The following is a 13,747-nucleotide window of genomic DNA, read 5'->3' as shown; positions in this document are numbered from 1 at the left end:
AAGTAGAGGCCAAGTGGCAGGGTCAGGCAGGGAGCAGGCAGTGCTCAGTGCTGTGGGGTGTCCAGGTGGCATCTCCCATGGTTCAGCTCAGCTCCAGGGGATCCCACTCATCCCAGGGTTGGGGATTTATCAACTTGGGAATCTGTTGGCTCAGAGGACGGTGCAGAACCTGCTCCCAGGGGAGGGCTCCAGCATTTTCTTAGAAGGTGTGGAGGGTTCATGGAGGAGTTGCCTCTACTGCTGAGTGTTTGCTTAACCAGAATGGGCCCTGCTCATGCTGGGGCATCATTTTTCACGTGCGCCCCTGCTAGGGTGTAAGTGATACCCGCTCCTGAAGGAAAGAAGGAACCAAGGCTACTTCGGGCTGCATCCAGGGGGCTTCTCTGAGCCAAGCTGAGAAGGAAAGCTGAGCTTCGAAGGGAGGGAGGCCTGCAGAAATGCCTGCAGCAGCCGGGGAGTTCTGCTGGCTCCGAATGGACATCTGGGAATGAAAGGACTTCCAGGACATGCACCATATAGCTGGGAGGGTCAGCCTGACACTGTATTGGGAGTCCTTTTCATCCAGCCCTAGGTGAACAGGGATGGGTTGTGCTGGGCTTGCTTGGAGACTGCTGGAGCAGTGCAGGGAGAGGCTGGAATCCAGCACTCCCATCCCCGCCCAGGCAGTAGGCAGGGATCACAGCAGTCAACACAGCTGTGATTTTATAGCAATGCCAGACAAAAGTTGGCAAAGAAGCACCACTTAATCAAGCCAGACAAATGTGATTACTCCCTTTGATTGAGTTACCAAGTTAATAGATGACAGGGACACAAGAGAGAGATTTCTAGATGCTGTTAAACCATTTGACACTGCATCTCAGGAAGTCTGACTTAAAAAAATTCATCCTATTCAGGTCTCAACCCTATCACAGGGATATAAACCCAAAGGAAGGGTTGTGCCAGTGAGGGGACAAGGGACACCAGGATGGGAGGAAGGTGCTGCCTTAGGCCTGATCTTACTTAACATCTTAACTGATAATCGGGAAGAAGGAAGTAAACAGCATGTTAATTCAATTCCTGGAGGAACCTGAATTGGGAGACAGGGCACACAGCAGGCAGGGCAGAGCCTAAGGGCCATGAAGGGGTGAGATGAGGGGGCAGTGATGGGATGCAGGGTTTGGATGGCAGAGTTTGAGGTGGAGGTCAGGCTCGCTGGGGAGGAGACACAGAGGGACAGCAGGACCTGACAGCCTGGGAGGCTATCCTGCCTCCTGGAGCTGTCCCTTCAGACATCGCAGACAGGATCCTCATGTTGCATGCAGCCTCCATGCCAGCCCCATGGTGTCGTGAGCTCATCCCCTGCTCAGTGGTCTTACCTGGGGCACAGATTCCTGTTCTGGCTCCTCTGGCTCCCACAACAGCGTCAGCTCCGGTTTCCTCCCCTCCTTCCGGAAGTGGAAGCCCAGCAAGGGCAGCGCCTGAAGCCAGGAGAGAGTCTTGGTAACAGCCTGTGGCCCTGACAACATCCCCCTGCTCAGCTCTGCCCCTCCACCTGTGGATGGGGACAATGCTGCTTTTGCCCAGCACACTGCCTCTGCAGCTCTTTAACAACCAGGATGCAGCAGCCCATGAGTCTCAGCCCAGCACGTAAATCAGGGGCTGCTGTGATACACAACATATATCATGCTGTATGTCCTGTTTAAAGATGTCATTGCCAGCCATATAACCAGGTAATTAAGAGAAGATGCTGTCACCAACCACAGGTGCTGACCTACAGTGGTGCTGACACAACCCCAGATACACCACCTGATTAAATGAAATGAAAACCAGCCTCACTCCCATCCCTCACTTCAGCTCCATGTTGATCTCTGTCCCCCTGAATCTGTTTTTATTCCCTTTTACCTACACTAGATCACCCCCAGCACATAGCAGGGAGAAGCTGGTCCTCAGAAACTGAGCTGCTCCAGACCCCCCTAGCCACTCATGCCTACCCAGGGCAGAGGGATGGAAGGGAGAACCCATGAAGGCTCCCAGCCCTCCAGCTAGCCCAGCTCGGGTGCAGCTCTGCTGGCACAGAAGGGCACAAGGACAGTCACTGCCTGCAATGATGCCAGGCTGTTGCAGCCCTCTGGTGAGGCAGCACTGGCACTATCTCACACTGATGAGGTACTTACATTGCAGTAGATGCGCTTTTGGACTCCAAACTTCAGCACCAGGACATCAAAGGCCTCGTTCAGAACACCCATCACCATGGCCTCCGACTCCAGAGGACCACACTCCTGCCAAAAGACAGGGCTGTCACTAGACTGTTTGCCTTCCCCAAGGCCCCCCAAGGCCCCCCAAGACAGCCCCACAGCCCTCTGCCTGGTGACATCTAGGCTGAGCCTTCATGAGGAAATCCTGAGATGACTTGGGGTAGGATATCTTGGCTCTTACCCTAACGAAGATGCTGAAGAAGAGGTCAGCACTGAGCTCCTGCACCCTCTTGGAAGCCATCTTCCGGTCGTTGCTGTGATCTGCCTGTCTCTGGATTGCCTCTTTTTCCATCTTGATAGGGGGGCTGGCACCTGGGAAGGCAACAAGTGACAATGATGTGCTCATGCTGCCTCCTGCTCTAGAGTCATGACATGGCACCCTGGACCCAGATGCTAAACTCATTGCCATGTCTCTGTTATTTAAGAGCACCCACATGTGAGGGAGCTGCCCCATGAGATGCAGACTCCAAGCACCCAGCATCCATGTCAGTCAAGGCATGGCCTTGTGCTTCCTGTGCTGGGCACAACCACCCCCTCCCCTTGCAGCATTCAGAGCTGCACCATAGGCAGCTAGTGACACCCACCAAGTGAAGCGGAGAGGAGACGATGCACAATGATGTCTGCGTAACGGCGGATGGGTGAGGTGAAGTGAGTGTAGAAGGGCACGTTCAGGGCGTAGTGGCGAAAGAGGGTCTCGTCCTCCAGGACACCGGTGCAGAAGTAGAGAGCCATCTGAAAGAGGTGAGAAACGAGGGAAGGGTGTGAGCAAGGATGGTGGTAGGACCTGCAAGAGGCTGGAGGGGTCCATGTCTGTGAGACAGCTCCAGCAGCTGACGGTCCTTCACCTGCTGGGCTGCGCAGGGACAAGATGGGTGCTCCAGGAACTGAGCACAGAGCAAAGGGGGCAAAGCCACTGCAGGGACCTGCTGGCTGACAGCTGACCCTGCCTGGCCCCAAGGACTGTATTAACTTTCATATCACGCATGGGTTTAAGTAGTCTCCTGCTTCTGCTCAGGCCCTGGTTCTCATTCGCCATCCCCCATCCTCCATGGGAGAGCCCAGTCTGTCCTGTGCCCATTGCAGATGATCTCCTGACAAGGGATCTTGTAAAGCAGCTCCTGCGCCAGGCTCTTTGGTTCTGCGTCCAGCTGCAGGCTCTGTACTCCCATTGCGCCTGCTTGGAGAGCACTGGGGGCTGGGATGAGTGGTTCCTTCATTCACCAAGGAGGAGGTGACAGCCCCACTGTGATTCCTGCTGCTCCATCCCACACCAACAAGCTGGGAAGCCGAGTGGCTGGACTGCCCATCTAAACCAACACCTGGGGCTGTATCAGCACCATGCTGCTGAGCAGCCTCTTCAGCAGGAGCCTCTCCTGGCTGCACCACTCCCGTTATCCCGTATGTTACAGCTTTTATTTTTACATCTGTGAAACACCAGCCTGCAAGGCTGGGAAAACAATGGGGGCTGAGCCCAGGCGGGGAGGGGAGGCTGTGCGGGTCAGGGGGGTTGTGGCAGGGTCACGGCACAGTGGCGATTGAATGAACCCATTTAAAAATAAGAGTAAGTGATTTAAAAAAACAGGAGTAGCCAGCTCTGATTACAGGGCCGTCCTGGGATCCACAGTTTGAGCAGCTGTATCCTCTGCTCTCCAGCCCAGCAGCACAGCCAGCTCCTGCTGAGCAGCAACGCACTGATCCGGGCAAGTAAATAGAGCAGGTTAAAAAAAGCAGCATCAGTCCCGGCCTTATTATGAGACCCAAGAGCTGGGATAGGAGCTGTGGTGGCTGCCAATTTCCACAACCCAGAATTAAATTGTTTCTGATAGACTCCATGAAGTACGGTCTCCACTCAATTAGCTCGGCTCCCACCGAACAAGGCTCTGCGTGGTGGGGCAGGGAGACACGCCAAGTGCTGGAGGCTGCTGCGGAAGAAGATGAGTGCCCTTGTGCAGGCAGACAGCATGAAATTACAGGGGCTTTATAGGCACTTATGCTCCTGGACAGAAGGGAGGAAGGTCCCTGCAATACCAGGTAGGTAGAGAACAGACCACAGATTAATATCCCTGCTATAAGAAAGCTGCTGGGAAGGGCTCATCCTTTCCCTACACCCAGCAGGTGCAGGGCAATCCCTGCTTTGTTTCAAATGAGAAAAGATACTGAAGGTTCTGTGCTGCTTGCTGTTGTCTGGGGCACTTCTCCCTGATGGATGTGCTGGCAAACCCAGCTGCTATTGAGTCCAGCACCATTTCTGACACCCTTTTGGCTCCTCATGACCCCCACTAAGGTTGGCATCAGCTTGGGTATCTTTGCAAAAATGAAATTCCTCTGGGCTGTGGTATGGTTACACACTGCAGGGAGCCCAGCCTGACAAGTATCTGATACCCATCCTTGCCACCATGACAGCACCACCCAGTGATAACAGCCTGGCATAAAGCAGATGTTTTCTCATTAACAGCTTTGACTCACAAGTGGTCTCCAATCCCCAGGGTTTGCCACAATCCCTGGAGAACCATGAGGAGCCTGGAAATAAATCAGCCCCAGCCAACCAGGGGTGGCTTTGCTCTCATGGACAGATTGAATCCCCGAGTGACTGAGCCCCTGAAAAATGGTATGTTGCCACTCCTTCATCTGTTGCAGGGCTCCTGGCATGGCAATCCAGGCGCTCCCCAAGACATATGCATTACCAGTTACTTCTCATTTCCTCCTCCAAGAGTCTGACATCTTGACCACCAGGAAGCAATAAAGATGGAAGATGCAGTCTTGGCACAACCATGGGTTAAACCTGTCAGCAGCTTATTTTGGCTGATTTAACTGCAGCCTTGTCCCTAAGACACCAGTTCTATCACTGGGAGCTGTGTGCAGGGATATGAATGACTCCTCAGTGGCCTGACCAGACGGTCTCGCCATGCCATCTGTCAGTTCAATGGCCCAGCCCTTGACACCGGCATGGGCCCCCATGTAGCTGTGCTCCACAGCTGCCAATGCTCAGATTGTTCTTTCCCCCATGAAGGACCATGACATCCAGAGACAATTCTTCTATGTGCTCTGATACTGGTGGCAGACAGCAAAATATCCTTCTCCTAGGGAAAGCTCCTTCTACTCAGTAGCTGTCTTTTCCAACGGGCACTGACACAGCCTGAAACTACCTGTCCCCTTGCATTTAGCAGAACAATGATGGGAATCTGAACTGCTCAGGATTTGGGGGAGCTGTGAATTCACCCACAGCGAGTGTGGTCAGGGACCAGAGACTGCAGAGAGCAACACTGATGTCTCTTGCCCCCACAGTGTCATAGTCCTTCCTCATAGACTGGAGGTCAGACAGATCTACTCCCGTGAGCACATGCTGGGGCAGACTGGAAAGTGCCCCTAAAGACAGGAGCAGAGTGCCTGCTCACCTGACCTATGGCTTCGGGCAAGTCTGAAACTCCATCTACTAACTAAAAAACAGTTCAGCAAACAGCCAATTGCATAAGCTCATCCCAGGATCAAGACAGATTTCTGCTTCTTCTGGCTCATGCACCACTTGCAATAACGAGAGCACCCCATCATGCACAGCACTACCATCCTGCCAGGGAACGCTAGCACATGGGAACACTGCTCACTGTCCAGATACAGGCAGTCCTGCAGGGCTGATGGGCTCAGCTGTAAACTAGGTTTTGCCTATTCTGGGAGTGTGCTAGACAGCAGGTTTGCCAGGCACGAATGGACTGCACAGCATACCTAAACACATGGGCACCTTGGCCTTCTGATGATGAAATGTGCCTAATTTCTGCCAAAATCATATCTTAAGGAATATCTCCTTTAAGAAGACCCTCATTTCTTCCTCCACAAACTGTCTGGTATCTCAGAAGACTTCATCCCGAAAACCTTGATACCTCTTTCACGTAGAGACCTAACACGTAGTCACGGGGCTAAATCTCAACAAGAGTCACTGGGAAGTATCTCAAAGCACACCTACCACCTCTTCAATCACAGCCTCAGGAGACCACAGAGGCAAAGTCTCAGCGAGTCAGTGGGTCAGTGGGTCCCAAAAAGCTCATCTCCTTCATGCCACTGCAGAAGCAAGTTGCCTTCTCCTTGCTCGTCCGTTCTGTCCAGCAGCCAGGCTTGCTCCATGTGCTGCTGCAGGCAAAGCCCAGGCTTGTGTCACAGTCAGCAGGAACAGAAAGGGATCCCAAGAAATTCATGTCATCACTGTACCTTCCACCAGAAAAGGAAGATGTGACAGAAGGGACCAGGACAAGCCAAAGCAGGACATGGGATCTGGGACAACACAGCCAGCTCCAGAGGAAATTCTCTGCACTTTACAAAACAGCATCCGTGAGCTGGACCCATACACAAGGGGATGGTTTACTAAATGGCTTCAGTCCCCAGTCCAACTTGCAAGCAAGCATTAAGTCACCGAAGTACAGCAGGACTTCAGGCAACTGCTAATGAGGAAATGGAGCAAATAAGCTAACTAGAAGAGAGACAGTAAAATGAGTGACGTTGGAAGATGATTCATTCCTACAGCGATAAGCAGGCCACAACAGAGAGACCATTTCAGGAATGTGGCTCCTCTCCCTGTGGGGTAGGACTTCCCTCAGAAGAGGCTGTGCTATGCCCAGCTGCAAACATAAAAAGGCAGATGCCTCACAAGAGCCTTTTCTGGTGGTGCTAAGTATCCAAATAAGTGTCCTGAGCTGCAGATGCACCAAATACAACAATCAGTGGGTGTAAGCAGCACAAGCCTCCATCGCAGAGACCTGCACAGAAGGTCTCTTGGTCTGGACGGGGACCTAAGGGTTTGCACAGCTCTCCAGAGCTTTTCCTGCTTCTAAGAGCACGTGTCTGGGTACCAGACAGTGGTCAGTCCCACACCCCTACATCATCCTCACTCTTGATTCCTTCTTTGGACTAGTTGGGATACCATGATGTGAAGAAATGGCATAAACATAAACCATGGAGCCTGCCATAAGCTCTTCACAGAGCAGGCTGGGTCCTTTGTGGGTCTGCCAACATTCTGCATGCAGTTTCAAGGATGAAACATCCCAGCCAGTAATAAGAGAGACACTATGGAGAGTGAGGAAAGACTCAGCCTGACTCCACTATTCAGTGAAGTTCTGTTGCATGGGGGACACCTTCACTGCCAGCTGTATGGGCTGGAGGCACTGGGGGAAGCTGCTGCCAGCCCTGCAGCACCATGATCAGTGACCATTCGCTCTCCCTCTACATAACAACCAGCTACAGTAATGCAGAAGGGGCAAGGGTTGAAGACGGAGCCACAGCAGACTGCTACAGCCAGACACATCTGACAGCATAGTGCTGTTCTCACCTGCATGGGCCTGGAGAACATGTTAGTCAGCACTTCTTTCCTGGCTTCGGAATATTTGTCGGCACCAAATGTTTCATTTAAGCTTTTCTGGAGGAGAAAAGAGAGAGAGCATTCAGTGTTGACGAGTTACGGTGCTAAGGAGACCCAGGCAGACCTTACTGGGGTAAACAGCAGCTTCTCAAAGCCAAATTCTTCCTTTCCCTGCAGATCCCCTTGTAAATCAAAAGTGCATAGCAAATTGGGCTTTGCTCTGGTCCCAGCAGCTCTGATAGGACTCCACACACAGCCCTTCTGAGCACTGACCCACCTCCTGGCATCAATGGCAGGGAGTACCCAGGGCACAGGGACCGCTGGCTCCATCCCTACATGTGTAGTGTGCAAGAGCACCCAGAAACCCTCTCCTGACCAGTGCCTGGCTCCCACCCAGCTACTGACAGCTTCATGGCACAACTAATGGGAGTCTGGGGAGACATGGATACAGGAGGTCACTGCCTGGAGCCAGCAGTGAGGAAAGGCTGGAGGGGTCAAAGTGCAGGAGAGGAGCTGAGTGTGCAGCCCAATGTCTGCTGACACAGCCCCAGCACAGCCAGCAAATGGGGAAAGCAGTCCCAGCTGATGGAGGGGCGTGCGGGAGGCCAGCGGGGATGGGATTAACAGAGGATTATCCACAGTCCAGTTGCAGCAATTAAAGAAAATCCTGGAACCTGCACTGTGCTGGTCAGCTGGAGTTCAGCCTCGGGACATGCTCAGCAGAGACTCGGTCAGACACCTCCTGCGCTGGCTGCGCCTGACCATTCCCATCACCACTCTGCAGTCCGTCCCAGTCACCCCACTTCACACCCTGCCCTCCCTGAGACCTTCAGCAGCCCAGACAGAAGCACCTCTTTTGCAGAGCTACTTTTCCTGTGGTGCAGAGAAAATCCTGCCCAAGACCTGCCGAGAGAAGGCAGAGAAAGGAAATCTGGGTGTCCCAGCGGGTACTCCTCCACTGAAATGTCCTTTCCACTGCAGAGAGGGCAGTGCTGAAGTCATTTGCAACCTTGAAAGTGGAAGAGCCACCTTGCACAAAGGGCAGTTGCAAGGCCACCCTTGTCCAGCACTGGTGGGGTCAAGAGCAAGTGAGGGAGGTGTTTTGTTGTAGCATGGGATAATTGTCAGCTCTGCTTGGGCAGAGTGGGACAGGGAATAAACCACACACTGCTGCAAACATGCCATCACGTAGCTGCCTACCCTTCACCCCCATGTCCCTGCTTCCCACCAAGCCAGTGCACTCACGTGCAGGGTGCCTGCGCTGCTGAAGTCAATGTTGAGGCCAACTTGGTTGCAAAACTCCATGAGGTCGTTCAGCAGCTTGGTTTGAGGGGGGGGATGGCGGCGAAGCAGGGCCTGATCGGGGAAGGAGCGGTAGATCTGGTGGGCCACAGCCATGTTTGCAAGCAGCATGAACTCTTCCACCAGCCTGCGGCACAAGAAAAACAACCCAGGCCCCAGTTAGAGAGGGGAGCTGCTAAACCAAGCCAGTCCATAGCGATGCGAACTAATATGACACAGGGGGAACAGGGGACCAGCTTATAGTTGCTGTTATAAGCACAGATTAGATGTGAGACTTCAGCAAATCTCCCCCCCAGTTCTCACTTTATATCTGAGGTTTTCTCACGGAGTCAGAGCAAGCTGTCCTGCTGGCACAGACAAACAGAAGTCAGTGATACATTGACAACTTAAATTAGAATAAAATAATCTCCGTTTAGGTCATTTTATCTCCTGAAATGTTCGACAAGCAAAACAAACGCTGTGTGACAGACAGCATGGAAAACAAACACACATCGCTGTCTTCATGGGCCAGAGAAAACAGCGTCTCGCTTGCTCCCCCATCCCAAGCTCGACATGTGTGGTCAGGTCCAGCCATTGAGCTCTGCTTCACATCAGGCTTGCACCCAAAGCAAGATGTAAGGGCAGGCCCCGGGCAAGGCAAGTCACAAGTGCAGCTCATTGCAGGGCTGCATCCAGCATCCAGGTGGTGCAAGGACTCTGGGGGCTTCTCCATGCAACCTGCAGACTTCTGGGGGTATCCCAGGCTGGGGTGAGCCCCCCACTTCCCACGTCTGAATGTACATACATTGAATGGAAATCTCCAGGACTACATGCTGCAAAGAAAAGCAATCCCAATGCTAGAGATCATCTTTGGAGGATTTATGGGTTGTGCTACCAGCTGTAAGGCTGTGCCACAGGAGACTTGTTTAACTGGGCTTAGATAAGCAGAGAGATGTGCTTAACTGGACTTCCTGCTATTTGCTGCTTGTATTCCCAGGGCTCCTAACTGGTGCTAATTGCCAAAAAAAAAAGATAATAGATTTACAGAAGTAACCTCATCCTCTAGGCAATGCCCAAGTGAACTGTCACTGATTATGGCTCAGCCTCATTGCTCTCAGAGGCAAAGCAATGCTTTTGCAGGGCTGGCTGGGGCACCAGGGCTGGGGCTAGTGGTCCTGCAGCTCCTGGTCCTGGCCATCACCGGCAGCATGTGCCAGGTGAGATGTGCAGGGTCCTGTGCTCCTGTGCTTACTTGCTACAGCAGTGATACATTCCCAGCTTGGGAGTACTTGCCAAGAACTGGAAAGGAAATAAAGACAAGCCCAGAGGAGGAATAAGCACCTGACAGTTATAACGAGCAATAGAAATGTTTGTCTTTAATGGGAAGGCGCTACCTTAATAAGAGCCTCGTGGGTTCTCCCAGGGCGTGTTGTGCCAGAGGTCACTACCGGACTCCGCAGGGAAGGCAGGAGGGACACCCTTGCACAGGGGTAGTGCAGGGAGTGGTGGGGAGCAGCACAGCCTAAGTGGGAACAGGCTACCCATCCTGTCCTCTAAAACCCCTGCCAATGATTAGATGCTACCTGAAGGCCAAGGGCTGGGTGAGGGGCTGGGACCCGTGGGAGCCGCGTCCGTACACACCCTGAGGGGCGACTTCCAAGAGGGTTGAGGCAAGCTCTTGCTGCTCCTGTGCAGCTAAGCCAGCAGATGGCAACAGCGGTCCCTCTATGGCCACCGGCACCGGGGGGCTGCAGGACAGCACGCCCCAGGGGTGCCGGGCACCGGGCTGTGCAGCACCAGCGGGCGGGAGGCAGGGCGGCGAGTAGCACCCAGCGGGTTATGTATGGCAAGGCCATCCCCATCTCCAGACAGCACATGGGCAGCTGTGGTCTGATGACATGTGTGAGGCTCTGCCAGCCCATGCTTATATCTGGGAAGCCCCTTCTGCACAAGCTCGTAGGAAGGCACAGCGAACAGCATGGCCTTTGAAAGGCAGCGCCTCTCCTTCCTACGATAGGAAAAGGGAGACATTTCCAGTGCTAGGCCAGCAATACAGATGCACACGTGGGCAAAGCTTGACCATGGAATCCCTGTGCCTCTCTTGAAATGTGGCCTCTACAGAGAGAGGAGCGAACCCGTTTTTTAAGACAAAGCAATAAACACCTGTGAACAGCATCCTTTGTCACAGCCAAAACGGCTAGAGAGGAACACTGAGTACTTATGCAGCTGCTGCCATTCTTCCTCCCCTTGAGCACTAGAGCGTGAAGCTTTTACCCCTTACCTCCACTGACACTTTGGGCTAGATGCAATTTCCACCTCATCATTAAGTTCTGCATTTTGTTCTGCATTTTGTTCTACCATTTTAGGGCTTGGGCTTTTATATTTTCATGGAGATATGCTTGTTCTGATGTTGTTAAGTAGTACTGAAGATAATACCTAAGCACCCTCCTGCCGAGGAGTGCTTTTACACCCAAAGGAAAATTAACAGCACCCACTTTCTGTGGAGATCCCATCATCTCTCCCTTCAACACGTGGAGCGCCAGGCCCCCAGACATCATCAACAACAGACCCCATCAAAGAGAGGTACCTGACACGTGGCTGAATGGAATGCATGGGCAGGAAACTCTTACCAGGAAGCACCTGCGACAGGGTGTGCAAGATGCAACCATATATATTCAGAATTGAAAAGCTACTTGTCTTGCTCACTCACCTAAAGGCAAGGGCAGGCTTTGTGAGATGAAGCTGCAGTTTGGGCTTTCAAGGAGCAGAAAACATGAACAAGATCAGACACTGCCCTGTATCCAGGGAGAAGAGAAGGCCCAGGACCCAATGGGTTGGTTTGTCTCTCAAGTTAACAAACCACAGAGCCCTGGGAAGGCTGCAATGCCTTTTGGGTTGATGCCAAAACACCCTGCAGGGATGAAGGGTACTTTGCAGCTCTGGATCACCTGGCGGTCATAGCACTGCTCCCCACATGCACCCCACTGCAGCATCCCTGCAAAGGATGGTCAGTGTGGGGCTGCTCCATGTTAACTCCTAGACACATTTGGTTTTGAACATCAGGATTTAGTCCCCAGGGAGAGGAAAGTAACTTCCAGAGGGGACGGGTCACAGCTGGGCTAAAGCAGAGCATGTGAGAGCCTGCCAGGTCAGAGAGAATGGGCTGGGAGCAGCGAAGGAGCTAGCACCTGCACCCAGAGTTAAGCCAGGTCACCTCTTAAAGCAGAGTAACAGGATCCGTGGCTCAGGACACCAGGAGGGAGCCAAGATATGCAACAAACAGCTTTATGTGGTGGTCTCACAGCACCTAAAAGGAAAAACATACTCCCAAGAGGGATTCACACTGAGACTGCATGGGATGTTGGAGACTGAGGAGGATGAGCCATGGCTGGGACAGTCCATGAAGCTGGCAAGACTTCAGGTGCTGAGAAGCAGGAGGGCACAGCAAAGCTGCTGCCATCCTGCCCTGCACACGTGGCCTTTTAGTGGCACTTTCAGCTAACATCCTCACCAGGGCTTCCACTTGGCAAGCTCTATGTCATGGCTTGGATAAAGGCAATGGATGCTGAGGCAGGCAGGAGCACAGGCTGGCTGGCAGTGGCCAGGGGCCAGAGCAGCGCCTGGCGCTGCTATTACTGGGAGCTGCGCTGAATCCCTGCTAACTCATGGGCAGGTCAAACAACAGGAGTTTTGGGTTTTCTTTCTTTTCTTTCATGAAATGGCCTTGCTGGAGTTTGGCTCAGAGCGGCTGGCAGCCGGGAGTGCAAAGAAAAATATTTCATGGCTAAAAAAATGGAGACAGAAAGACTGGTCCATCTGAATGCATGCTGAATGAATCCCATGTGAAGTGCATTCTAATGCCATCGCTACAGTTTCCTCTGGATTAGCTGAGCTATCCTTGGCTTCTGGATCCATAAAATCCCATAAACAATCTGATCTGAACTTTTGCCCTTTCTGTGCTGATGCGAGGTTTCCTGCGCTGTCCTGTGGAGAGGGCTGGGGGTTAGCAGGTGGCTGTCCCTCCTGTAGATGCCCGCAGATCCTGGCTGTCCTTCTCACTGGGACTCCAGGAGGAAGCATTTCCAAACCTGTTCAAAGCATCATTTAACATGTGCACATGTGAGAGGGAGGAGACGGAGGGGCAGGACAGCTCGCAAGCTCTCTAAGCATCTTCTGCCTGCTCTTTCAATACCCAGATTTTGCTTACGGGTTATGGGCTTGGTGGGGGAGTTAGTGGGTGAAACTCCATAGCCTGCCTTATGCAAGAGATCAGCTGGAGTGTGTAGATTTCAAAAGCAGTCATTTCTGAGTTTCAAACGTGATAAAGGCATGCCAGCTCCAAACTCCCACCGACCGCCAGGGCGATTTCAGGCTCCTGAGATGCTATTGAACACAGGACTTGGTGATTTTAAAGTATCTTAAATGATGGTCACAGCTCCAGTAAGCAAACAGCCGCCTATGAAACCATCCAGCTGAAGAGGTTTGACAACATCTCAGTGACAGCCCCAAACCCAAGCTACTGGGCTCAGGTTCTCACACAGCTCCTGCCATAGCCAAACATCTGTGGGATGTGTGAAGAGGAGCTGCACATTGAAACTCTGGAATTGTTTTAGTAGCAGCATTACTATTTGCTCTGTAAAAGGTTAGCTAGACCCCTCCCCAATCTCTTGATAGCAACCTGGAAAAACTCACATCCTCAGCAAGTTAATTGGCTGATGGCAAATAAAATAGTGGTTTCTTGTGCCAACTCTCTGCACAGTGAAGCAGGGCAAGTGAAATGCCTGTTTGGCTCCTTGTCTCCATGGCAATGTGGCCAGGCTATACAGCAGCCATTGAAGTGCCCACTCTCCCTGATTAACTTGACAAATGACATTAGCTAAGCGAGGTT

The 13,747-nt window shown here is 52.5% G+C and overlaps 1 protein-coding gene across 3 annotated transcripts in view; it reads right to left on the bottom strand.

Moving 5' to 3' along the window:
- The window catches only part of DIS3L2 (DIS3 like 3'-5' exoribonuclease 2), a 212,993-nt gene that overhangs the window by 2,044 nt on the left and 197,202 nt on the right, over nt 1-13,747 (bottom strand). For 2 of the 3 annotated variants that reach the window (XM_065674360.1, XM_065674361.1), the window contains exons 16-21: nt 8,824-9,007; nt 7,549-7,635; nt 2,819-2,966; nt 2,416-2,546; nt 2,154-2,258; nt 1,356-1,457 (exon numbers count right to left, since the gene is read on the bottom strand). In XM_065674360.1, the coding sequence (XP_065530432.1) occupies nt 1,356-1,457; nt 2,154-2,258; nt 2,416-2,546; nt 2,819-2,966; nt 7,549-7,635; nt 8,824-9,007 (757 nt within the window). Of the gene's footprint in view, nt 1-1,355; nt 1,458-2,153; nt 2,259-2,415; nt 2,547-2,818; nt 2,967-6,202; nt 6,357-7,548; nt 7,636-8,823; nt 9,008-13,747 lie in introns of those variants that run through there. The other variant, XM_065674362.1, reaches the window with a different exon arrangement.

Source organism: Lathamus discolor, chromosome 3 (assembly GCF_037157495.1).
Source record: "Lathamus discolor isolate bLatDis1 chromosome 3, bLatDis1.hap1, whole genome shotgun sequence".
Classification (NCBI taxonomy): domain Eukaryota; kingdom Metazoa; phylum Chordata; class Aves; order Psittaciformes; family Psittacidae; genus Lathamus; species Lathamus discolor.
The sequence above is the reverse complement of the archived record's forward strand: the minus strand, read 5'-3'. Positions and strand labels throughout refer to the sequence as shown.